Source organism: Panthera tigris, chromosome D2 (genome assembly GCF_018350195.1).
Source record: "Panthera tigris isolate Pti1 chromosome D2, P.tigris_Pti1_mat1.1, whole genome shotgun sequence".
NCBI classification, from domain to species: domain Eukaryota; kingdom Metazoa; phylum Chordata; class Mammalia; order Carnivora; family Felidae; genus Panthera; species Panthera tigris.
In genome coordinates, this window is record NC_056670.1 from 11,917,003 (window position 1) to 11,944,338 (window position 27,336).

At 43.9% G+C, this 27,336-nt stretch overlaps 1 protein-coding gene across 2 annotated transcripts in view; it reads right to left on the reverse strand.

The window, feature by feature from the left end:
* The window catches only part of ACTN2 (actinin alpha 2), a 71,667-nt gene extending 44,853 nt beyond the window's left edge, over positions 1-26,814 (reverse strand). Inside the window, exon 1 of one of the 2 annotated variants that reach the window (XM_042961193.1) lies at positions 26,640-26,814. In XM_042961193.1, coding sequence (XP_042817127.1) covers positions 26,640-26,765 — 126 coding nt within the window. In that variant the 5' untranslated portion in view covers positions 26,766-26,814. The remainder of the gene's footprint in view (positions 1-26,639) is intronic. The other variant, XM_042961191.1, reaches the window with a different exon arrangement.
* Between the last annotated feature and the right edge of the window lie 522 nt (positions 26,815-27,336).

Genomic DNA, 27,336 nt, shown 5'->3' on the forward strand with positions numbered 1-27,336 from the left:
AAAAAAAGACCATCTCTTTAGCAAATGGTGCTGGGAGAACTGGACAGCAACAGGCAGCAGAAGAATGAAACTAGACCACTTTCTTACATCACAGACAAAAATAAACCCAAGATGGATGAAAGACCTAAATGTGAGACAGGAAGCCATCAAAACCCTAGAGGGGAAAACAGGCAACAATCTCTCTGACCTCAGCCACAGCAACTTCTTGCTGGGCACAGCCCCTTTTCAAGTGCTCAAAAGCCACATGTGGCTGGTGGCTACTGAGCTGGATGGTGCCCATACGGAACATTTCCAGCATCATGGAAAGCTCTATGGGACAGAGTTACTCTAGATAACCCAACTTTGGTGTTTGAAACTAAGATTGTTACAAAGAGTCCATCATTTATTTATTTCAATATTAGTTTATCTATTTACTTCTTTTTTTACACTTGATCTTAGCCAAAAGGCCGAGAAGCGATTTATTTTTTATTTTAAGTTTATTTATTTTTGAGAGAGAGAGAGAGAGATACAGAGCATGAGTTGGGGGAGGGGCAGAGAGAGAGGGAGACAGAATCCGAAGCAGGCTCAGAGCCTGATGCAGGATGCAAACTCACAAACCATGAGATCATGACTTGAGCCCAAGTCGGACACTTAACCAACTGAGCCACCCTGGCACCCCTATCTATTTACTTTTTGAATAAGTAATGAATTTCCTTGGTTCAAACTTCACGTAGGGGCACCTGGGTGGCTCAGTCGGTCAAGCATCCAACTTTGGCTCAGGTCATGATCTCACGGTTCGTGGGTTCAAGCCCTGCATCGGGCTCTGTGCTGTCTGTGCAGAGCCTGCTTGGGATTTTCCCTCTCCCTCTCCTTCTCTGCCCCTCCCTCACTTGCGCATGTGCACCTGCTCTCTCTCTTTCAAAATAAATACAAAAACTTAAAAAAAAAATTCAAGTGGTACAAAAGGGTATGAAGTGAAAAGCATCCCTTTCTTCCTACTCCCAACCACCCAGCTTTCTTCCCCAGAGGGAACACACACATTCGTTTGTGTATCTCCTCAATGATCTTTGACAGATAGAGAGACAGATACACACATCGTTTTTTGTCCCTTTAATACAAATCAGAGTATACGCATTGTTCTCTACCTGGATTTTTTTTTTTTTACCCACTTAAAAAATATAACCTAGGGGTCATTCTGCATCAGTACAGATCATTCCTTTTCATGACTACATAGTATTTCCCTGTAGTGCATATACGATACTTTATGTAACTAGCTCCCTGTGGATGGACAGTTAAGCTCTTTCCAGACAGTTATCCTTCAGTAGAACACATCCCAGGCCCCATTTTCAGCAAGAAAAACTACTTTAAACATGGTTTGGGTTTTGGTTTTGTTTTTGTTTTTTTTTTAACTCACAATACTGAGATTAATCATATATCTAACCTGTTGGGACAGGCACAAGAAAACAGGCCATGATTTTTTTTAATATGATATTTTGTCAAATTGGCTAACATACAGTGTATACAGTGTGCTCTTGGTTTTGGGGGTACATTCTCGTGATTCATTGCTTAATACAGCACCTAGTGCTCCTCCCAGCAAGTGCCCTCCTCAATCCTCATCACCCATTTTCCCCTTTCCCCACACCCCCATCAACCCTCAGTCTGATCTCTGTATTTAAAAGTCTCTTATGGTTTCCCTCCCTCTCTGTTTGACACTATTTTTCCCCTTTCCTTCTCCTATGGTCTTCAGTTAAGTTTCTCAAATTCCACATATGAGTGAAAACATAGGACATCTGTCTTTCTCTGACTGACTTACTTCACTTAGCATAATACCCTCCAGTTCCATATCTATGTTGTTGCAAATGGCAGGAATTCATTCTTTCTCATTGCCAAATAGTAGTCCATTGTACATATAAACCACATCTTTATCCATTCATCCATCGATGGACATTTGGGCTCTTTCCATGATTTGGCTATTGTTGAAAGTGCTGCTATAAACAGTGGGGTACATGTGCCCCTATGCGTCCGCACTCCTCTATCCTTTGGATAAATTCCTAGTAGTGCTATTGCTGGGTTGTAGGGTAGATCTGGTTTTAATTTTTTGAGGAACCTCCACACTGTTTTCCACAGCGGCTGCACCAGTTTGCATTCCCACCAAGAGTACAAGAGGGTTCCCGTTTCTCCACATCCTCGCCAGCATCTACAGTCTCCTGATTTGTTCATTTTAGCCACTCTGACCAATGTGAGGTGGTATCTCAGTGTGGCTTTGATTTGTATTTCCCTGATGAGGCGTGACATTGAGCATCTTTTCATGTGTCTGTTGTAGGTCATGCTTTTTAAAAACTGAATTGACAGGCAAAAAATATCATGACCTAAAATATTTATCGAGTTCTTTTTGTTCAGATTCAACTTAAAATGAGCAACTACTGCTGATGAAAATTACCTTATCCTGTTACCACATGATTTAAGTCCTTTCATAATAAGAGTATCAGAAACACTCCCGGATAGAACCCCAAAGCTGCTCATGAAATCCGTGCAAGCTTCCTGACCCCGCTATGCAACGCCGTGGAGGTCTGTTTGATCCTACCTTTTTATAGGTATACATAACAGGGAAGGTAATTTCCCAGAGGTAATTATTCCTTTGTGCAAATCCAGAGAATGAATCTAATCTAAAAGGTCAATTTATTTAGTTAAGTCTAATGAAGGGTCCCTATCTTTAATGAGCATTCCAAGGAGCCAATAAAGGTAACTAACCAATTGGAATGTGAAGAAAGGACCCCAACAGCTCTGAGATAATAGCTGGCAAAGAGGCCAGTGCACTCTGAAAAGGAATTTTAAGCTTTGTTAGAACGTTTCATTTTCATTCTATTTACAGTTTTAATTACCACGGTCTATAGAGACCGTTCTTAATGCATTTCCAATCGTCCTCGGTTTCTCGGAAAAGCCTGCTAATTATGGAGGAGACAGAGCAACAACAGCCAGAGCAAACCCCCATACATTTTCCCTGAAGGCTTCTTTGTGGCTTGTCTTGCTGGTTGATAGCAACGCACATCTTTAAAGTCTGTGGGAACTAAATCTTGGAGGACTAGTGTGGAATGAGGGTAGGTCCACACGGTTTTTGAGGCAGGCTCCTTGGGTCAAACCAGACTACCAAGCCAGATGTCCTTTCTTAGGAAAAACGATGCTCTATGAACTAGACAGAGTCCAACAAGGAAACAGGCCACAGTCTCCACAGGTCACAGCTCAACCCAGAAACTGCTCAGTCACAGGTGAGGTTCTCCAACCTCCTCTCCTGCTTCCTCTACCTCCCTCCTGGAGAACAGTTCATTCCCCACGCCTCTACACCTAGCGGTAAGTACCAATGCTTTCTGCAGCTCAAAGACAAGCATGTGAAAAAAAACTTTCAGGGCCATCCAAAGATAACCAGACAGGAAACCACAGAACCATCTACAGATGTTCCTGACTTACGATGGTCCAACTTCTAATTTTTGACTTCCTATCGGCATAAAAGCCATTCGCATTCCGTAGAAACCATACTTGGAATTTTGGATCTGTAGCTTTTCCCAGGCTTGTGCTATGTGGTAGGGTCCTCTCTTGTGACGCTGGTCAGGGACAGCAGCTCCTTGCCAGCCACAGGACCACGAGGGTAAACAACTGATACACTTACTAACATTCTGCACCCGTATACATGGCCCTTCTGTCGCTCACTTTTGGTACGGTATCCAACTACATGACAGTCAACACTCTGTTATAAAACAGGCGTGGTGTTAGAAGCTCTTGCTCAACCGCAGGCTAGGAGAAGTGTTCCGAGCACGCTGAAAGTCAGCTGGGCTGAGCTATGATGTTCAGGAAGTTAGCTGTAGAGAATGCATTTTTGACTTACGGTATTTTCAACTTACAATGGGTTTATCCAAATGTGACCCCATCAGAAGTCAAGGAAGATCCGTATCTCCAGAAAGGAAAGGCTGATAGTATTTGAAGTCCTTACCACCTTCCAAAGAAGCTCACATGAAAACAAAAGGAAAAGGCGGGAAGGCAGTGGAAAGCACTGTCTCGACATGTATATTCCTGAGACAACAGAAGCAAATATCAGCATCTCTTCCCAAAAGAGAAGGAATCACCACCTGTGAGGCACCGGCCAGGATGGGCAGTCCTGGGGGCACAGACTGATCTTCCTGAATACAGGCCTGCCCTGGCCATGGCATAAAAACTCTTCAGAAACACGGTGCAAAGGAGAAGGGCCCAGAGGTGAAGGCTGTGTTCCCATGGCTTGTAGGAGGAGGTTTTCACACAGAAAGCCTGAAGGATATTCAAACTATCAGCAGTCCCTCCTCTGTTATATTCCTAAACGTAATCAAGAGGCACAGAAAATGTTCTTTAACCCCTGAAACATGGTGGCTGAGAACAATATCTGTTGAAGGAGTTTCCCAGGAGTAGCTGTTACCAAGAACTGTCGGTCTCATTCAGCGGTGGGCGAGGCCACTCCTTCTTCATGAAGAATGTACCGGCAAAGCCCCTAGTTTAAGTCCACAAGAACTATAATACTGACCACTGTCTTTCTCAAAGATGAATTCTATGCCAATCAGCACACTGTGCTAAATGACAAAAAAAAGTACTACATGAAATGCTGAGATAAGCCTGTGTTACTAAAGGCTATACATTTGCATTTGGTTTCTTTTTCAATGAATTAAGCCTATAGACATAAACACCTATATTTTAGACTTTTCCACAGAGAAAAAGGGAAGAAGGTCTTTTAATCGAGATGTGTAATAACTATGGTCATTGACATAACACAAGTTCATATCTCTACCTGGAAGAGATTATTACCCAGATAAGGACCAAAAAAAAAAAAAAAATCCACCTTGAGTCTGACACGGTTGTCTGCATAGCAATCTATTTCATGCTATCAGTTAGTTATTAATTCTTTCAGCAATTTGGTTCTAGGTGTGGCCTGCCTCTTGTAAGACTAACTGTTCAATTTACTAAACAAAAATGTGGCAAGACAACACCTATACATTTCTTTCATGCTTGTTAAACTAGCTTTAACTGATGATAATGCCATAAAATACTCATTTCAGGTCACATTTCCTGAAATGGGTACTCAGAAAAGCTTACGGGATTTTTCTGAATGAAACAGAACAGGGCCCGCTGAGGGCTGGGACATTTGGGCAGAGGCCCACAGCATGAGGCTCAGGGGGTAGAAAGGTCTTAGCTTTCAAGCCCACCAATTATGAAACAGTACTGTTGTCAGATCCAAATCAGTTTGGGGCATTGTCAAAGCGCTCTGTGACTTTGAGATTGCCGATAGCTTGCTTTCCCCAGCGAGTGGAGACACCGGGAGGCTCGCCGTGTCCACCCTGGCCCGCATCCTGTGGGGTGGGACGAACCGGCCCCAGGTAAGCGGGGGCAGCGGGCCCCAGGAGAGGCGGAGGTCAAGCCCGGCCCAGCCTGCAGTCATGGCTCAGAACTCAGATTCTATTTCTGACTCTGACTCCATGTAACTGTTTGTCCTTCATGCCCTGACACTTTCCCAGCTACAAAAACACGGGATAATTGTCACGATCAACTCTATGAAATTGCTGAAAAAATTATCAGGAGGAGAAGAACTGTGAAAGCCGGTCAGCCAACGTTACCTACTGCACTGGTTCTGAACACACTCTCATGTACGCCTACCAGAAACCACTCTGTGGTTTAAGTTGATTTTTCTAAAAATGCTCCATTTATTTTTCTATTTACAATAATCACTTTAATGGTGTGTTCTTTTCCACTCCATAGACTCCCAATTTGCCAAGATTTCTTCTAATCACTTTCCTGTGTGTGTGTGTGTGTGTGTGTGTGTGTGTGTGTGTGTGTTAATATTTGAAAAGTAAGGGGTGGGGAGCATCTAGAAAGCTGCACAGATTTATAAAATCTCCGGTTAATGCAGGAGAGGAGGTCAGAGCTGTTCCTCTGGAGTAAACGTGATTTCAGCTTTAGTGTTTAAAAAGGAGACAGTGCCCTCACAAAGAGCAGGGAGCCCACTGACAGAGAGGGCAGAAATTCCTGCCCCTTGTGGCTTGCAGAGGCAGAACGTTCTGGTTCACCACAAAGCTTCACCGTCCCCTCAGCCGAGAGAGAGATTCCAGTCCACACACCACGTGAGGACACGCGCTGGGCGATCCATACGATGGGCCACTCCAGAATCACATCAGAAATCAGCAACATAGCCTTACATTTAAATATTCAGACACATAACCATCTTGGAAAACATTTAAGGAAGTGCTGTGGACCCAGAAGTCACTCACAATATTGACTGGTCAGCATAATCATCTGATCTTGAAAAAAATACCAAACCTTCAAGGTTGCCACACAACATCATACTCACACAACATTACAAAAAAATGTAACCAGAGAAAGAAGTATGTAAGCATTAAAGGCTTACTTGTAAGGATCCTGCCTGTGCGACAACCAATTGCAAGACGGAGCCCTAATGTTAACCAGGGACCTAAGCACACAGTGGGCAGCCCTCGGCTTACAGCTCCAAGATCCTGCTAGGTAACACAGCGTGCAACAGCTCAGGTCAGCAGTCGCTGAAGAACAGCAGCCCTAAAATCTGAAGCCTAGCTCTGTGACCGGCTCAGCATCTGGTGTGGGCAAGCCGGCTCCTCTCTCCTGTGGCGTGTTTCTTCCCCTAAGGAATGCACCGTTGACCTAATTCAACGAGTTGACTGTGATGCGTGATGAATTAAAGAGAACGCAAAATATGTCACAAATGTAGAAACACAAAAGAACAGCACTCAGTGATGGCAATAATTCAGAGAGAGCTGAGGTGCTTTGGGGTTTAATTTAAAAGGGAATTAAACCATCGCATAGAAAAACAGACAGCCTACAGTCACGATCTCAGTCTACTTGAGCATAAGAGATATTCCACCTCCAATAACTAAGCATAAACAAGCTGTTGCTTAGCACAGTTCATAAACTGTTGCAGTAATACAGACAGAAAAGGGAGGCAAGAAGGTCTGGGATCCAAGAAGCCGGAAAGATGCCAGGTCTTCTTCATCTTTTCCGGATTTTCCACAAGTACTCACACCACTGGTCAGAGAACAAAGAACATCGTTAGCATCTCTTCACTTCCTCAAGGCACAAGGTGTTCAGAACATTAATTCTGGCTGATAGCAGGAAAAAATATTATGCCTGTGTAATTTTTTTTTAATGTATTCCCAAGAGACAATTAATATAAAGGGATACATTTGCATCAGGACTTGGTTCCAAATACACTAAGTATAAAGAGCCTTAAAATTTAAGTCTTGTAAGGGGCACCTGGGTGGCTCAGTCGGTGGAGTGTCCGACTTTGGCTCAGGTCACAATCTCACTGTTCACGAGTTCAAGCCCCACGTCGGGCTCTGTGCTGACAGCTCGGACCTGGAGGCTGTTTCGGATTCTGTGTCTCCCTCTCTCCCTGCCTCTGCCTGCTCCTCTCTCAAAAGTAAATAAACATTTAAAAAGTTTTTAAAAATTAACTCTTATAAAAAGGCAAATCCTTGAAATAAAGATGAGTCACTTTCCCTCTAAAAAAAAAAAAAAAAGGCAAATCCCATTTCATCCCATTGCAAATGGCAGACACACACTGATTTCTCAGACTTTCATATGCCTGCAAGCCGACACCAAAACGACCACAGTAATCCTGTCTTACTCACCTCTGTATCACCCACAGAACCCAACACCCAGCAGGCATACCTGGATTCACACAGAGAGGACTAGCACTTATTTGAATTTTCAACACTTGAAATGGTGACAATTCCAGTCATAAATAAGCTGGAAGCTCAACAGTACCAAACACTGCTTTTTTTTTTAATGTTTATTTATTTTGAGAGAGAGAAAGAGCAAGCAGGGGAGGGGCAGAGAGAGAAAGGGAGAGAGAATCCCAAGAAGGTTCTGTGCCTGACTCAGGGCTGGAACTCACCAACCATAAGATCATGACCTGAGCTGATATCAAGAGTCAGGCGCTTAACCGACTGAGCCACCCAGGTGTCCCCAAAATACTGTTTTTAACTTGAATCCCAGGGATACTCAGAAATACAAATTTAATTACTCAAAGACACAGTAAGTGGGGAAAAAAGAAGAAGTCTTTTTCCACTGATGATTCACTGCCTCCCCCCCAAATTCTGTCAGCAAGCAGCGTTCGGGGGTCTCTTCTACCCAAAGTTAGGATGTCTGGCAATCTCAAATTGGGGGGTAGGGTAGCCTACGAACAACTCAAGGGGGGCTGTCACTATCAGAGTCCTTAAAGGACCTGGTGGGAAAGCAGAAAAAATACTGTCAGAAATACCTGACGTGGGACACCACGTAAAAAAAATAGTTACAAACAGAGAGGGAGGGAGGCAAACGGTAAGGGACTCTTAAATACAGAGATCAGACTGAGGGTTGATGGGGGGTCGGGGGAGAGGGGAAAATGGGGGATGGGCATTGAGGAGGGCACTTGTTGGGAGGAGCACTGGGTGTCGTATGTAAGTGATGAATCAAGGGAATCTACCCCCAAAACCAAGAGCAACTGTATACACTGTATACTAGCCATCTGGACAATAAATTATATTAAAAAAATTAAAATAAAATAAAATGCTGGTGTAAGTGATACACTTATAAGTGGGGGGTCTTTGCTCTGTGCTCCTGACAGGTGCCTGGAGCATGCTAACACTCAGTATTTGCTCAATAGGATCTCATTTGCCAGACTTTCTGGGACAATTAGTAAAGACGAAAGCAGTCAGATTTTTTTTTTTTTTTTTTTTTTTTTTTTTTTTTGCTGAGAAAATAAAAAAGACTGAGGAGTTTAAAATCTGTTATCTGTTCAAGTTCCAGGTTTTTAAAAAATTATCGTGTCAAACTTCATTACGGAATCCTTAAATGTTAAAAGAGACTCTGTAACCTTGCCAAAAAAAGAAGGGAAAAAAAAAAAAAACCCTTGTAAAAAAATAAAAGACAACCTCATGGCTGAGGGTATCCGAAAATAGAATCAGGCTAATGGATGATCCTTTAAGTGGGTAGGTTAAAGATGGCTCTCCCAGCACTTGGAAAGATAGTTCCACCCATGTCTGGTTTTCATCAGAAATTCTGAACCGTGCATTTTGGGCTTCAGTCACCAGGCTCCTAAGACTGACTTCCATTTAGGTCCTGGGCTGTTCAGAATACAGAAAGAAAGGTTCTGTAAAGCCCTAAGGCTGCTAACAGGAACAAAAAAATGGTTTTTAGGTTTTTTCACAAAACCAAATCTAGCCCAGACTGATTCCGGCTTGAGGAATGGCCTCTCCAGTATGTGGACTCTCCTCCACAACTTCCAGAAAAGGACGGGACAGATTAAAGTTACGAATTTGGAAAGGGGTAAGGACAGCTAATCAGGCTACTTTGTATCGGGAAAAGTCTAGGCTTCAATAGGAAACCTGTGCCTTGTCTACAGCACCCCTCCTATGCTATTGTCCAACTCCTAAATCATAGATAAAGGAGAGCAATCAAATCATTCTTGCCTATAGACAAGAAAGGCATTCTGTTCTGTACAGGGACCATCCTCCTTCCTCCCATAGAAAAACGTCTCCTGCCCTGTGGACGTTCATCTCGCTATTCCTAACCTATAAATGTGCCTCTTCTTTGGATTTTCTCTTGAACTGCTCGTTAACTCCTGTTCATTTTTCTTTAATGAGTTAAATAACATCTTTAACATGCATTCACTTCTATGTTTGTGTGAGACTCACGCTTTTTACCTTTACTTAAGAATTGTCTTTTCATACTTCAGGCTTTAGGGTCCCTTTTCTAAAGACAGGTCAACCCTCAAACACGCTAAAATATTCGTTATTCCGATCAAAATGTTATTGATTTCAGTGGAGACAAGAATGATCTGCGGAATCGAAGTCTATCATTTGCTGATCTTAAGTGACGGTATGCTTCCCTTGCCCTGTGAAAATGACAACTGTCCTAAGTCTCAGCTTACTGGATTCCTCTTCTGTGTCAAAGCCTCCATTTAAAGTCTAATACGTGTCCCCATGTTCCCTCTCATACGAATCACCATAAATAATACTAAATTTGGGTTGAATTATTTAGCACGTTTCCCTGTTTCATAAAGATCTTACATTTATCTAGAAGCTAAAGTATTTCCATCTGTTAATTTCCTCCCTGCTCAAGAAAATTTCCCACAAACATTTTATCACCACTTACAGGAGTCTTTATTACTCATGCTCTTGATTTTCATTTCTCAGCTCCACTTACTCATCTCTAAATTCCTATTATCGGCAAAGTACGTAAAGTAACAAGCAAGAACATCAGACACGTCTCTGCTCCACCGATTCCCCGTGTTTTGAAACCAAAAAAAAATTGTTTTGAATTTTTTGGAAACAAAATTTTTATATAAAAATTTATAAAACTTATTTTTAAAACCTTTTACTTAAAAAAACCCCTAGCTCTTCTAAAGGACCGTTAGTAAATGATCTTGGTGAAACTCCCCCGTTGTAACTGTTGAATGGAAAAAGGCAGAGGTTAGAAATACGCAGATTCTACCCAAACTATTCGAGGGCTGGAAGCATATGTTAAACTAATCAGATCAAGTATCTTCAATATCAAAGTCTCAGTCATTCTTGCTCTAAAAGGTTTTTTGTTTTTTAAATAAAGGAGGTGGGGGTAAGCTCAAAGAACCACAGGAAAGCTCTCAGGTGCCTGGTCAGCCAAGACAGAGCAATTCCCGGGCCAGGAGCCTGACTTAGCCACTGGCTGGGAGTTCTCTGGGGTCACACCTGCCTCCCCCAAGCTGGCATGAGCTATGTGGAGAATTCCTTTGAGGACTTTCTGGTAAGCAAGCATCTACAGCTCCCAACAAACAGCCTTACATATGATTGATCCTGAGCTATGCTTCCCAAAATAACTTGTTCCCTTGCAGCCTGGGTAATTATGTGCAAGATGTGGCTCAGTGACAGGGCAAAACCCAACTGTTGCTTGGTTTTAGGCAACAGCAACATTTATTATACTTTTATTATTCTGTTCCTGAGGATGAATGCAAGGCTTTTCTTTAGAAAAGCAAACTGATGTTTCCGTCCTCAGCCCATCCGGGGAACTGAAGAAACAGTTCACCATAATGTTACTACTTTCAGGGACCCAAATAAATGGCTGCCTCATAAGGGATTACAGCGCTCATTTAGAACGAAACAGCTCTCCGTAAGACACCACATGCTCTGCATTGGTGTTTTGGGCCAGAGCGCAATCCTAAACCAGAAATAGTCCCCATCAGGTACGTCTACAGGATTTCTCTCCACACGGGGAAACCTCTGGTTAGCAGAAGGGGTAAAAACAGGGGAGCCGGCCATTTCCAAAGTTCCTGCTCACTCCGTCCTGAGGGAACCAGGCTCCGATTTCCTCCTTCAAAAAGTTCTTGCCTAGGGCTCATGCTGAGTGGACAGTGTTCACAAAAATATACGATGAAGCCTTCGTATCGTGAGCCATTTCAGACAATCACATACTATGATACAAAATTCATAAACATATGCTTCCATACTATAGCATAAAGTGTTCTAGTAGACGATATGGCAAAATGTTAACACCAGTTTTCTCTAGATTGTGACTTTTAAAATTTTCTTATCCATATTTTCTGTAGGGAACGTGTATGACTTATGCAGAAATGTATCTTAAAAAAGTAACTCGGGGAAGTATACACAACGTGTTAGCCTAGATTCTTTGGTCTTCATCCTGGTTATCTGTAATTACGTTAAGCTAGCTTTACTTCATTAATCCTCCATATTTCTCCCTGAAAAAGAAAAACGACCTAAATTGGATATAATTAAGCAACCCCAGATTTCTGAAGTTAGCCAATGGAGGGCTCCTCCAGGATTTTTTTTTCAAGTTTCACATTAAAATCCCTATTTCGACATCACATTTCAAAACCCTAATGGAGAAGGTACACACTGTCCAAGTTCTAGGATCGCAGAACAGAAATCCTTTGGAGTCCATAATATCCAGTTACCCAGATGCCAGTTACAGCAATACAACCCACTGTCACACACCAGGTATTTCTGACAGGATTTTTCCGGCCTCCTTACCAAGTCCTTAAAGGACTCCACCAGTGACAGCCCCACCTGTGTCTGATTATAGAAACACGGGGAATTTTTACAGTAAGCATGATTTTATCACACAGTAAATGTACTTATTATCATTGCTGCACTCCCAGAGTTTACATATATATATATATATATATATACATATATATATATATATATATGTTTTCAAATATAAATATAAATACATAAAACTTAAATTGTCTGAAGAACAAAGCTAGATAGAATTTGACTTTGGTGACCGTGCTACCTATTTAAATAACGTGTGACCCTTCGTTTTTCAGACTCGCAAAATAAGCATTCTTAAAGCACAGCACATATTAATATCAAACTGTCTGAAGTGTGAATCTACACAGTATTGATGAAACCATAAAGATAACATATCAAATACCAAAAGCACATGGTGGCATGCATTTCAGAGGGGAGCCTGACCCACCGTGGGGGGTCGGTGGCCCCGTGTCCCTCCACACACAGGGCTCCACCCCCATGGCTCTCTGCAAGGCTTGGCCTTCTAAAAGATACATGAATTAAAAGATTTGGAAATTACTAGACTCTGGTATTTAAATCTGTTCAAAACGTAAGAAATCTCACTTCGCCAATATCTGCATTTTTTAAAGTTCAGAAATAGGCCCGTATTTTGAGAAAAGGCATTGCTATCCTATATATACATTACTTGGGTCTCAACATTATTTTAATGTTCTGAGGTTGCTATGTGTATGTCCTCGGAACACAGGGACCACAGAGTCTGCATCTAGCCTGGACCGCTTCTGAGAGTCCGAGGAAACGCGGTTATTGCTACAGCCCCCAGTGGGTCCTTTCTGGGCAGACTTGGATGTGGGCTTCCTACCTCTCACTCCGCCTTTTCGTCATATCCCTTCCTGAAGAACAGAGGCCCTGAGAAATGAACACCACGTCATACACCTTAAATTTATACAGTGTTATGTTTTTTAAAGTTGTACTGTATTTATTTTAATTTTATTTGTTATTTTTTTAAATTTACATCCAAATTAGTTAGCATACAGTGCAACAATTTCAGGAGTAGATTCCTTAGTGCCCCTTACCCATTTAGCCCATCCCCCTCCAGTAACCCTCAGTTTGTTCTCCATATTTATAGGAGTCTCTTCTGTTTTGTCCCCCTGCCTGTTTTTATATTATTTTTGCCTCCCTTCCCTTATGTTCATCTGTTTTCTCTTAAAGTCCTCATATGAGTGAAGTCATATGATTTTTGTCTTTCTCTGACTAATTTCACTTAGCATAATACCCTCCAGTTCCATCCACATAGTTGCAAATGGCAAGATTTCGTTCTTTTTGATTGCTGAGTAATACTCCATTGTATATATATACCACATCTTCTTTATCCATTCATCCATTGATGGACATTTGGGCTCCTTCCATACTTTGGCTATTGTCGATAGTGCTGCTATAAACATGGGGGTGCATGTGTCCCTTCGAAACAGCACACCTGTATCCCTTGGATAAATACCTAGTAGTGCAATTGTTGGGTCATAGGGTAGTTCTATTTTTAATTTTTTGAGGAACCTCCATACTGTTTTCCAGAGTGGCTGCACCAGCTTGCATTCCCATGTTATGTTAATTATATCTCAGTAAAGCTGGGGGGGATATAAAATAAATAAAAGTGAGTTTTTGCACAGAGTGAGGTAGCCTGGGACTTGGCATGCATGCGGCCACCCTCCCCCCCCCCCCCACTTCCAGGACTCCCCTAGATATGCACACATGTAAGCAGGCAAGGGCCTGATCTAGGTCTAAATAAAATCCCCGGAAGCAGTCTTGGCAAGACTGCCCCTAAAAATAACCTTTCCCCAAGAACCCTTTAAATGTCTCTTCTCTCCTTCCTCCGGCTGTACTCTGGGGGTGGTGGAGGAAATAAAGACACAGATGTATCAAATTCAGCATCCTCAGACACCTTCCCCACCTCCTGTCTCTGATCCAAGCTCACCGTCCAACGCGCTGAAAGCAGAGGTCATACGAACTAAGAGGGAACTAGACCAATAACCCTGCAAGAGGTTATAGGGTCACTTTATCAGATCAGTTTGCAGCAGGAGGCGAGAGAGACTCCTTACACACAGCACACACCCTATCAGCACAGACACACGGGCACAAACTCGTAGCAGTGAACCATTCACATTTACAGGATGCTAAGAGGCTTTGCCTCTGCCCAAAACGCCTCACACCATGCCAGCCTCTCCTCTTGTCAGCCTGAAATCTATGCTGAGGGTTCTTCCTGGAATTAGACAACGGGATTATCATCCTAGAAAGGTTACCTTTAAAATGCGGGTGATGTCTGGAAAGGCAGGTCTTGGGAATCTTTCATTTAAAGGAAGAAGGTGAGGGGCGTCTGGGTGGCGCAGTCGGTTAAGTGTCCAACTTGGTTTCGGTTCAGGCCATGATCTCACGGTTCATGGGTTCAAACCCCACATCAGTCTCCATGCTGAAAAGTGCGAAGCCTGCTTGGGATTCTCTGTCTTCCTCTCTCTCTGCCCCGCTCCCCCTCACTCTCTCTGTCCCTCAAAATAAATAAACTTAAAAAAAAAAAAGATTAAAGGGGGCAGGTGACAAATGGCCTCCTTCAAAGTTCTGCTTTGTGCTGAATCTTTCAAAAATTTTTTACGGAATAAAACACTTGTTGAGCATAAAAACTGTTTCCCTTTTAGAGGTGGACATCCCTGGTAACCATTTCACAATGTATGCATATATCAAAACATCCTGTACACTTTAAATATCTATAATTTTTATCTGTCAACCAATTACACCTCCATAAAGCTGGGGGGGGGGGGGGGAAGAATCAGACATCCCCTATCCACGAAACAGGTTTTCCTTGGCCAGTTGGCAGTTGGGTTCAGAAGGATTCACTATGTTCTGCATTCTCCCTGCTTTTGTGTATGTTTGAAACTTTCCATAATGTGAAGTTAAAGAAAAGAATTCTTTTAATTTTTTTTAAATTAATCTTTTTTTTTTTTTTTTTTTTTTTTTTTGAGAGAGAGAGAGAACAAGCCAGGAAGGGGCAAAGAGAGGAGAGAATCCCAAGCAGGCTCCCCACTGTCAGCATAGAGCCCAATACAGGGCTCAAACTCAAACTGAGATAATGACCTGAGCCTAAACCAAGAGTCAGATGCTTAACCAACTGAGCCACCCAGGAGCCCCAGCAATTTTTTTTTAATATAAAGAGAGTCCTTGGCACTGCGACGTCACAGTGTTTATGCTGAATCTTTGTGGGACCCAAATCTTAGGGAGCGTTCCTGCACTAAGACAGCACGCCTGCACGGGGAGAACTGATCTGTGCTCTTGCCTCCTGGAGTCTCGTTGGCTGGTTCCAAAAGAGAGCTGACTCGAGTTCTTAGGCATCATGAACTCTGGCTTCTTTTGGAACTGAGTCAGACCAGCAGTTAACTCCAAAGGGATGCCCTTAATGGCGTGTCCTACTAAACTCCATCTGAGAGGGTTTTGTTAGCTTTCCCTGTGGTGCCTTTTCTCCTCCTGTAGGTACCTCTGTTGGACGAAGCAACTGCTACACAGCCTGACCTGGAGAAAGACCCTTGAATGACAGTATTTACCATGCCCTAAAACTCAGTTCTCTCATTTCATCAGACACTCCCAGTTGAACACATTGTGGAACGAAAAATTCACAGGCACACACAGCCTTCCACAAAGGCAACAGGTTATTGGTAAGTGAGAAATTAGGAATACAGAATCCCAGAATTCTACTCAGAGTTGTAGGTGATAAGTCTGAGTACAAAGCAATTGAAAAACCCCAGAAAACGATTAGTAGTTCAAAGCACAGCCTTCAGAGTTAAGCAGCATGGCTCTAAAACTCAGCTCCATCCCTGGTGGACCAGAATATGCCATAAAATAGCAGCATCTCTGCATTTGATAAAGCTCTCATTGTGAGACAGAACTGTATCTTTGTAATCTAGAATTCTGTGTGTGTTTTCTGGCTACACTTCCCCACCCTCAACAACCCTTGGACAAGTCACTTAACCTGGCTGAAAAAAAGGAGAATAATAATACTCCATTCTCAAGGTTGTTGTGAAGATTTAATAAAATAATATCTATGGTTAAAACAGTGCCTAGTAATTCTCAATAAATAACTGCTCTGCCCTGCACAGTGCATAGTTTGGGATACTAAGGATAACAGACCAAATCCCTTCCCCACCCTTTTTCTTAATCTTTCACATACTAAAGTATCACTTTTACTGTCTTGGAATTCTTTTTGTTTTGGTGTTATACTGAAAACAAATTTTTCTTGTAAATATTCTTGTTTCAAAATTTAACAGAATAGATCAAAGTATGCAATAAAATAATCAGCCACTTCCTATTTCATAAATTTCCAATAATAGGATAGAAATTACACAGTTTGCAAAATGTAAAATGCATGCCTTGCCTTTTTCCAACAAATCTCTCCCCACATCCCAGCCCAATCTGACGCTCACCCTCTCACCCCTGCCTCCTCTCAAAAGTGTGTTTGTTTCAAAATAGAAAAATATTATCCTCTGTGGGTGACCTCTAAACTGATTACAATTCTGAATACATCTGTCATCATTTTCTTGACCAATACTCTCCCAACCCCAAATACTAATAATATTTTCTAAAATCCTCAAGACCAAATATCTAAATGAGGGCAACAATTCATTCTACTCCCTTAATTATATAAATGATAACATAGAAAAAAAGGAAACCTATCTGGGGGTTAAATTCTACATTTAGTAGAAGATGAAACAAATTCTACTGTCTTCAGCAATCCTCGTGACATTTTAGTATAGTCTTCCTCAGGAAAGCCTACCACTGGCCATTTCAACTGCAGTAAGCGTTTCATGCCACAGACCTGAGCACATCACCATAAATAATTTCTTACAGCTTTTCACCTCCTTTGAAAGCATAACTCAGCTCATCGGCTAAAAGATATCCCATCCCACGGTGCCAAATCCCTGCGTTTCTCTTCCAGCAACTAAATCAATTCAAATGCCACATTCAGACTGGCGAAGCTCCATTGGAATACCAAGGTGAGATTTCTCCAGGAAGAAAATCAAAGACGTTGTGACAGTTCGAGTTGTTCCAAGTCCTCTGATGTGTCCCCATCTTCATGCAGAGGAGCAATGCTCCCAGGTGCAGGCAATGACACTGCTTCCTCTAGAGCCCTTTTTTTTTTTTTAATGTTTATTTATTTTTTGAGAGAGAGAAAGACAGAGTGTGAGTCGGGTGGGGAGGGGCAGAGAGAGAGGGAGACACAGAATCCAAAGCAGGCTCCAGGCTCTGAGCTATCAGCACAGAGCCCAAAGCGGGGCTGAAACCCACAAACCATGAGATCGTGACCTGAGCTAAAGTCGGATACTTAACCGATTGAGCCACCCAGGTATCCCCCATCTAGAGTCCTCTTGTCTTCTCTGGATTTCTCTCATGTTCCCCTCCCTATAGTTTCAACCATTGCCTATGAGCAGATAACTGCTACACCTAAACCTCCAGGCTTGACCTTTCTCCTTGATATTTCCATTGAATATCAAGCTCTTGATCCAAAGCTCCCATTTTTACCTTCGATGAAACCCAACGATCCCTTTACTTCCCTAAATGAACACCAAAGGCATTAGAGATAAGGCTAGAAATGATTAGAATTCAGTTTTATGGTTTGGTTATTGCATGGTATTGGTCAAGGATCTCAAATACAACAGGACATAGTGGTAACATAGTTTTACTGGGTTGAACAGAAGAAATTGCAATTTTTGGAAGTCGAAGTGGTCAATATTGAGAATTTCATACGTTCATCCTAATACGTGTAAAATACCTCAAAATTCTAATAAAGAGCAATGACATTACATAACTTCTAAATAATTATTTTCATGGAGCAGTGGCTCAGTAGGTTAAACGTCCAACTCTTGGCTCAGGTCATGATCTCATGGTTCATGAGATCGAGCCCCGTGTCAAGCTCTGTGCTGACAGCCTGGAGGCTGCTTGGGATTCTCTCTCTCCCTCTCTCATGCTCTCTCTCACTCTCTCAAAATAAATAAATAAACTTTAATAAATAAATATTACTTTCACATCTTATTTGACTATCATGAAATAACTTAAAGATTCCTTATGACTGTAAAAGGTAGGGTTTCTTGGTTGGCCAGTCTCAATTATAATTGTCTATGTAAGACTCAATCACAGGTTCATATTCAGTATAGGTCTCATTTGCCCCAAATAAGTGTATATTCACTTCTTTGTCCATTTGGTCCTCACGATCACTAAAAAAGGAGATTTTTCCAAGACAGCATGCCTTTTAATGAAAAGGTTGTCACAGATACTATTAAGAATCTATTTATAATGTATAACGATTCCTGGGGGTTATAACTAACAAATTTACCTGCTAGCAAAAAGAAACAAACAAAGCAAGACAAACCAAAGTCATGCTAACGTCTTAGTCTTGAACTTGGCCTGCCCTTTCCAGGACACATATATTCTTCAGAATCACCCATGTCTATTCTCTCTTATCCAGTTCTACTGGGAAGTACAGCACATTTTCCAAAAAAATTGGTTTTACCACAAAAACACACATTTAAATTATACTTATCTGAATCATAAGTGAATTTGTAATTTTCTTTATTAAGTGGGTAAAGATTTTCAATCTGGAAAATAAAACTGGTCATTTCAAATCAAATTTAGGTTACCAGAAACTTTGTTCATTAAGATGGTGACACATTATAATTTAAATAAATCTGCATGTATGAAAGTTTAATTCCAAAAATCTCTAAATTCCAATTATTTTTAAATTAAGCAGCTTGTCTTTGAAGGCTCAATCTTAGACTAAGGATTAAGTCAGACAACTCCATCATGTTGAGGACTTGAGAAAAACACTTTAAGAAAAATTTTTTTTTAACATTTATTTTTGAGAGACAGAGCACGAACGGGGGAGGGGCAGAAGGAGAGAGGGAGACACAGAATCTGAAGGAGGCTCCAGGCTCTGAGCTGTCAGCACAGAGCCCCATGCAGGGCTTGAACTCATGAACTGTGAGATCATGACCTGAGCCGAAGTCGGATGCTTAACTAAGTCACCCAGGTGCTCCAAGAAAATATTTTTTAAAAGCACTAGACAGTAAGCATGATTTGGAGTTAATACATATATAGCTCAAGGAGTTATAAAGACTGCAAAACTAGGTTGTTAATTATTACACTTAAAATTTTTAATTGTACTAAATGCCTTTTGGAAATAGAACTCATAACTTTTTTCATTCCACAAATGAGTTCAGAGTCTGAGCAGGCTCAGTGCAAGGCTCCGGGAACCAGAGAGTGTCTGCCCACAGCCCTCAGAGGGAGACCAAAACACTACCAGGTGACCCATGTTCTGGAAGGCTAGCCTCCTGGAGGAGGGGCCTGATGGAGGAGGAACTCCAGAATGAGCAGAGGACGTAGGGGCTGGGCATAAGGCAAAGGGGTGAATACCACTCTGTGGGGTTGGACCTTGAACCTGTGGGGAAGAAATGGAATAGTAGACAGAGGCTAGGTGAGACCTGGCCTCACAAACCACTGCATGGGGTCCAAATTCTCTCCTGATGGCAATTAAAAAAAAACACAGAGGAACTTTAAGCAGGAAATACCATGACCAGGCTTGTGTTCTATAAAGATCATTCCTGCCAGGATCATGGAGAAAAGCCTGCAGAGAAGCATGAGCTATGGGAGGGTGACAGCACAGGAGGCCACCACCCTAATCCAGGCAGGAAACACAGAAGCTCTGAAGACCTTAACGTATATAACAGGAGGAAGGGGCAGGGTCCAGAGGACTTCAGCAGATGGGCTCCACCAGAGTTGACAGGGAGGGAGGCACCAAGGATAACTCCCAGAATCCCGCTTGGGTGACACGGAGGAAGATGTTTCCATTCACCGCGACAGGAAACCACCCAGGTGGGACATTCGGGAAATATTCTCTCCTTTCTTTCACCAGCCTAGTGGAATGGGGTGTCCTTCCTGTGCGCTTCGCACTGACCTTTCTGTCTCTTGAACTGGGCTGTAAGTTCCTTAAGGCCTAAGGTGGTGTCAACTCAATTCTCTATCCCTGGACACGAAAAATGTCCAACGAATGAAAGAAAGAAAGACCGTGCCCGTGGTCCGTTTAGATTTTGCTCTTCGGTAGGGCTGCAGGTAAAAAAAAACCAAAAAAGCAAAGAACGTTTCCGATCTGGAAAATTGCAGGGAGGGGGACAGGTGCGTGCCCCCAGATGTGCGTTTGTGTAGAAAATGTTCCCCCCAGACTTCTTTGGAAAGACCAATCCCTTGCGCTCAAGATTTTCCTTCCTTTGGAATTTGTCTAGCACAGCAGTTAGCAAACGCTCCCCCTAATCTTTGCTCTCTGTTCTTTCTGGAAGAATTAGTACCGTTCCCAGGGAAACAGCGGTACAATTCTGACTGTCCTCCAACGTATTCCGTACCGACTCCTCTGCTCATCATGGTGGCTCCCCCGCCCACTCGGGGACTGTGCCTTTTCTGTAGGTGTCTCCCAGCTGCAGCCACTGACTGCAGCTTTCTGACAGCTTTCTGAAGCCACGTTCATTAAGTTTCCCAGCTAAGAATTATATCCGTCCTCCCACACCCTTGTAGAATCTTCTTTTGAGTTCAAGTTTCTTCCCTGGTGAACTTGGCTGAAGGCGTGGGGCCCCAGCGTCTCGGGGAGGGTCTGAAGACAAAAAGTGACTTTTCTGCCTTACCACTCGAACCAAGTGTGTATTTAGAACAACCGTCCCTCCGGGGTCAGAGGTGTGTTGGTGCTCATACTAGATTCTGCCTTTCCACACCTACCCATCGGCATCCTTCTCTGGACATCAGGGGCCCCTTAGAACTCCAGCCCTCCCTTCAAGTGATGGATGGCCTCGGGAACACATGACTTGTCCCACAGCCCCGGAGCTCACCCCCCTGCCCTGGATGACATGTCCTGTAAATATGCCACTTTCTATCTCCTGGCAGGTAAACCGATTCTCCTCATCAGTTTGCTTGTTCCTTGTCAATACCATGGTCTTGACTTTCCAGTCCAGGAGCTCTGACGGCGGGATCATGTCTGCTTAACTGGATTTATACAGCAGCCTCCCGTGGAACAGCACAGGGCCATTTAATACTTTTATAATCCCTCCTGACCACTCTCAAATTGATGCCTTCCTCACCATTTCTCCTACCAGCCCCTAGATCTAAACCTGGCCACTCTACCCTGCGGGTCCCATCTCAGGCTTCTGCCTGGGTCTCCTGGCCTCAGGTCCTCCTGCATCCGATTCATTCTGCAAACAGTCGGCTTCTTCAAGCACGGCCCCTTGGACTCCATCACCTGCAGCCTGGGTCCCCTGTAAGCTGGCCCTCTCTCTCTTCTCTCTGAAGTTCAACCTGCATCCTGAGCTTTAGCTAAGCCTGTCTCTTCCTGCTCCCTCAAGCACATCAGAAGCAGCAGACGCATCCAAGAATATGGAGCTGGGTGTCCTAGGCTGGCCACATTGGCCACTTTCTCCTTTCAGGCTCTCACTCTCTAAGCTTGTTCCCTTAGCCCTTTGTCAGAGGGTGGTGAGGGGGGTCCAGGAAATAAAAGGATGAGGGTGCTTTCATAGCACGAAAGGGTGACTGGCCACTCAGCTGATATTTAGTTACTACTTAAATTATGGCCTGGCCCAAGTCCTACTCCTTTACAAAGCTACTTCCTCATTATTCTCACCCACGATGACTTTCCTGATTTGACCACCCATAATTTTTGTTCTTTACACAACGAGCGCTGGCACTTAATGTTAAACAACATCTTATTTTCTAAGTTCAAGTGTGTAAATCCACTCTTTTTAAAAGTACACCAAGGGGCGCCTGGGTGGCTCAGTTGGTTAAGCGTCCGACTTTGGCTCAGGTCATGATCTCGTGGTCTGTGAGTTCGAGCCCCGAGTCAGGCTCTGTGCTGACAGCTCAGAGCCTGGAGCCTGCTTCGGATTCTTTGGCTCCCTCTCTCTTTGCCCCTCCCTTACACCCTCATTCTCTCTCAAAATAAACGAATAAACTTAAAAAAAATGTATATCAGGGGAGGGGGATGATGGGAAGTTAGTGTTTAGTGGGCACAGAGTTTCAGTTTGGGATGATGGAAAAGTTCAGATGGATGGGGATGATGGCTGCATGGCCATGTGAATGTATTAATGTCACTGAATCGTACCCCTAAAAATGGTTAAGGGGCGCCTGAGTCGCTTAGTCAGTTAAGTGACCAACTTTAGCTCAGGTCGTGACCTCATGGTTCGTGAGTTCGAGCCCCATGTCAGGCTCTGTGCTGACAGCTCAGAGCCTGGAGCCTGCTTTGGATTCTGTCTCTCTCTCTCTATCTCTCTCTCTCTCTCTGCTCCTCCCCCGTGTGTGCTCTGTCTCTTTCTGTCTCCCTTTCTCAAAAATAAACACTAAAAAAAATTTTAATGGTTAAAATGGTAAATTTTATATCTATTTCTCCGCAATAAAAAAAACAAAAGTACAGCAAAGTCACTAAGGAACAAATCTGTGCTCTGTTGTCCCCCAGCAGTCCAAGTGCAGACCTACTGCACAGCTAACCACCATTACACCAGTTGCTAAAACAAATATTTGCCACATGAAGGTAATAACATTTGAACATGTATAGTGTCTAAAGCCCCTTCAACGTAAACTGATTTAACCACTGGATCTTGAAAAGCATGACGAGGTGAGAAAGGTCCCACATAATCTTTATTTTCTAGATAAAGAAACAGAAACTTGAAGGTTTAGGGACTTGATCGCAGTCAGAGAGTACCAGGGAGCGCCGGGATTCCTCTAGGTCTCATCAATCTGAGAAAGTTCACAAGCGTTTCATCAACCGTTCACCTTGTTGGAACACACAGTGCCTTTTCTCCAGGGAAATATTCAGGCAGAGGCAGACTGCAACATGCAGCAGGGAACAGCTTCACCTTGTGCCCTTAACCAGCAGCTGCTCTCCTCAGAACACAGAACTCTCAGGCCCCTGGGCTCTCTGTTTAACCTGGACCCTGTGGGCAGCTGCTCCCACACGTGTCCATCCATGCTGCCTGAGCTGACACGGCGACACTTTGGCCTGGATGGCAGACTTGCTCCAGGGTGAACGGTGAATCGGACCCTCTAAATGACAGACATGCAAAACAACTTGACTTTCTCTCCAGAATGATTAAAACCAGTGAGAGTTCCGAATACAGAATAAATGAACCACTCTCTTATTCTCCCAACGACTGGTACAAAAGTTTATCCGTCCTCTAGCCATAAACAAATTAAGGATGTAGGGACCCTTTATACTTCAAAACACATAGTCATTTCCTTAAAAGGCCTGTGCGAGGCTCCCAGAGTGAAGGACAGTGCCCCAAGCTCACAGAGATAGCACACATATTCAGCATTGCTGTTCTCACAAGTCACCTCCTGATTAGGCTTCCGTTGAACTGAAGGTTGAATGTGTTCCTTGGTTCCAAGAGAAGCTTGCTTCTAAATACCAAAGCTCTAGGAGTTTCAAAAGTCCACTGAAGACAGCCTAACTTACATGAATATGTATATCCCTACCCCTGTTACTAAACACCCCTGAAAGAGAAAGGGAGCCCTTCGAAATGCCTGCACATACTTATGCTAAATTCAGTGTCTTCTGAATTGCCTCTTTTTGGAAAAAACACTACACTTCCTCAAAAAAATTGAAAATGGAACTACCACATGGTCCAGAAATTTCATTTCTGGGTATAAAACCAGCAAAATTGAAAGCAGGGTCATGAAAAGGTATTTGTACACCCATGTTTATACCAGCATTATTCACAATAGACAAAAGCAGTCCAAGTGTCCACCTGCGGATAAATAAACAAAACGTGGAAGATACATATAGCGGAATATCAGTCAGCCTTAAAAAGGAAGGAAATTCTGACACAGCCCGTAACACGGGTGAACCTTGTGAACATTATGCTAAGTGAAATGAGCCAGACTCAAAAGGACAAATACCGTTATGATTCTACCTATATGAGGTCCCTAGCGGAGTTAAATTCTTAGAGACAGAAAGTAGACCAGTGGTTGCCAGGGGCTGGGGAGAGGGGAGAATGCAAACTTATTCTTTAATGGGTATCCAGAGTTTAGTCTTGGAAGATGAAAAGAGTTCAGAAGATTGGTTGCATAACACAACAATGTGGATATTCTTAACTCCGATGAACTGCACACTGAAACATGCTTAAGATGGTCAATTTTATGTTTCTTACCAAAATTTGTAAAAATCATCAAAAAAAAAAAAAAAAGAAAGAAAGAAAGAAACAAGCACTCTACTTTTGTTAAGTCCTTCTGTACCAAAGAATTCCACACCAGGGAGCAAGGATTACCACAGCCCATGAGACTCTCTGAACCGTGGATATAATTAGGCACCGCATCCATTATAACGCCACAGACGTCATCGTGTGTTACCAGCATCTGTTGACAGATCTCATACCCAGCATATCACTGAAATGGCAAGTGTGGAGAAGGTAGCCCACAATAGAAACAATGGCATTTTACCCTTGTCCTGTTCCAACAGTTTGTCTCATACGACATAAATAGAGGCCACTGCTCTGGCTACACTGAGCTCACAGCTCGATATTATTTTATTGACCTGAGTAGGTTCTATACCAAAAGTAGAAACAGAGTTCTCTTCTGGATCTGTTCAGACCTGTGTCCTAATGCAGTGGATTCCCCACTCACACCCGCAAGATCTGTGTGTGAGCTCAGATTTAGCTTAAAAATAAAAATAAAAATAAATTCTCACTTTAAACTTAGCATTCTTTTGAATCGGGATCAGGAAGTATAATAATGTATGTCAAGGGCTATCCAATTATCATATTATATTCATGCAGGTATCCCAAACTTAAAACAAAAATTACAACAATGCCATTATATCAAAAAATATTGTGAATGCATTAAAAAAAATATGACAGGAGATATATGTCAACGTGGCTTTTGGAAACTGACATCAGCTCTATCCAAAGCTAAAAAACAAAAGCAGAAACCACTGTGATCAGACTATTATTCCTAAAAATGATGGGCAGACTATCTGCCCAATTCCTTAGCTATTTACTGTTTCCCATACAAAAAAAAAAAAAAAACATGACCATGAAAATGTACCAATCAAAACTTTTTGGAAATTTTTTAAAGAGAAACACTCATGCTAAAAATTAAAGTCACTTTTGAACTTCTGTTTGACCACGCATCACCTAGTCCAGATGACACGTTCATAATCCATGTGTTTTCCCTCACAATGTCATTTAAAAATTGTAGAAGATTTGAAATTTTATTTTCCTTTATATTTATCACTTCCAATTCTCTGGTTTCCAAGAAAGTGGGGATAGTGGAAGATAGTTAGGAAACTAACGTGGAGGGTGAAATGTAGCCAAATTTGAGGTTTAAAGTAGTAACAGTAAATGTATTTTACCAGAGAGGGTAGACAACCAAAGAGGAATCTTGATATAAAAACAATGCTTGGCTATTTGACAAGTATCCAAATAGGGAGAGATCCTTCCAGGAGAGATCCTTCGCTAACACTGCTCACTGGGAGAGAAAGTACAGATGTACGTGTTTCCCACGGTCGTACACTAATTCACCAAGTAATATGGCACACTCACTCACAGTGGCAGCTACATTTCCTCTGCACGCATATGGTCAACAGAGGTTCTTCACGTCAAAGCAGGTCCTTAGAAGGGAAATCCACTTTGCTCCACCCCCAGAAAAATAGGGGAGGCGGGAGTGTAGGGCACTTTGCTTTTGTCATGACACTGTCATCATAAAGTTGGGTTCGCAGGTCTGCGATGGCATGCCTGACCCCACCAGGCTCTGTGCCCAGTCAAACAGGAGGTGGGTTTAGCCTCCTGGTGAACATTCTCTACGTGTTCCAGCCAAGGGGATCAAGAAGAAACCCTGAAATAGTGGAATATTCCACTGGGCCCCCAGAGCGCCAACCAAGTTGGGCAGGGAGCTTTCAGAGTTGGCTGACTCCCTCGTCCCTGTGTGCTTACCTCAATGAACCACAAATAGAGCGTGAAATAATTATTACTTCATTGGTGAATGTCTAGTGTCCATACAGCATCCCTCTCTTAGGAGCCCCAAACACTTAAGAAATGATTTGCAAATCTACTCTTCGGGCAGCCCTGTGACTATCCCATTGACGCTGATGTTCACTTGACATTTTTATTTGAGGAGAGATGGGCTGGGGGCAAGTGAACACAGTGGTGCAGGTTAGTATAACTCTTGCGGCGAAGGTCACAGACGCCAGGGGTCAGGAGCAGACCGACCTGAGACTTTCAGGTTCTGGTCTGACACTGGTTAAACCAGAAACACACACACTGTTCCCCCTTTAACGTTTTTCGTTTTGTGACTCTTCAGTTACTTACACACGCGCGCGCACAGACACACACGCACACGCGCGCGCGCGCACACACGCAGGGCGCCCGGGTTCGTGCCCGTCCCTGGACGTGTTCTCCTTCCTCACGGGGCACGCGGGCTACGATGACACGGGACAACACAACACCTCCACCGCGCGCCCACTCGCAGGTGCACGCAGTGGGCGAGCCCGCGGGGGGACCGGGACACACAGACGCGCGGGCCGAGCCCGCAGACGGCGGGCACGGGGCCCTTGCTGACCTTCCTCTGCTGCTTCTCCCAGGCCGGGTCGAGGAGCAGGTCGCGGTCCCACTCCTCCTCCTGGATCATGTACTCGTCATCTTCGTAGACGTAGTTGTACTGCACGCCGGGCTCTATCTGGTTCATGGCGCTCGGGGGGCCGGGGCTGCGGCGGGGCGCGCACGGACTGACGGACGGACTGACGGACGGGCGGGCGGGCGGAGACGCGGCGGGGCCGGCGGGCGCGCGGAGCTCGGCAGAGGCGCGGGCGGCGGACTGGCGGGCGCGGGGTGACCTTCGCGCGGCTCCTCTCGGGGCGGCACGCCTAGACGCTGGGTCGCGGGCGAAGCACCAGCTCGAGCCGCGAGCAGCTGCCGCGCCGCTTAATACCCGCGCCGCCCGTCACGTGGCCGCCGGGCCGCGCCCCCCGCCCCGCCCTCCGCCCGCCCCCGCCTCTGCCCCCGCCCCCGCTGCGCCGAGCACGTGCTGGCGGGCTGGGACGCGGGGCGGCTGGGGGTCCCCGATCGCCCGGCTGCAGCAAACCTCCTTGGCCGCGAGCGGAGCCTGCATGCACCAGCCCACGCCTCCCACTTACCCTTCTGCCTCGCGGCGGGCTCGGTTGCGGGCGCCCGAGCCGGTTACGGGGCGGAGGGGAGGAGGGGTGGGTGTACGCGGGCCCGGGCAGGGGGCACCCATGGTCGGGATCCCTGACCACCTC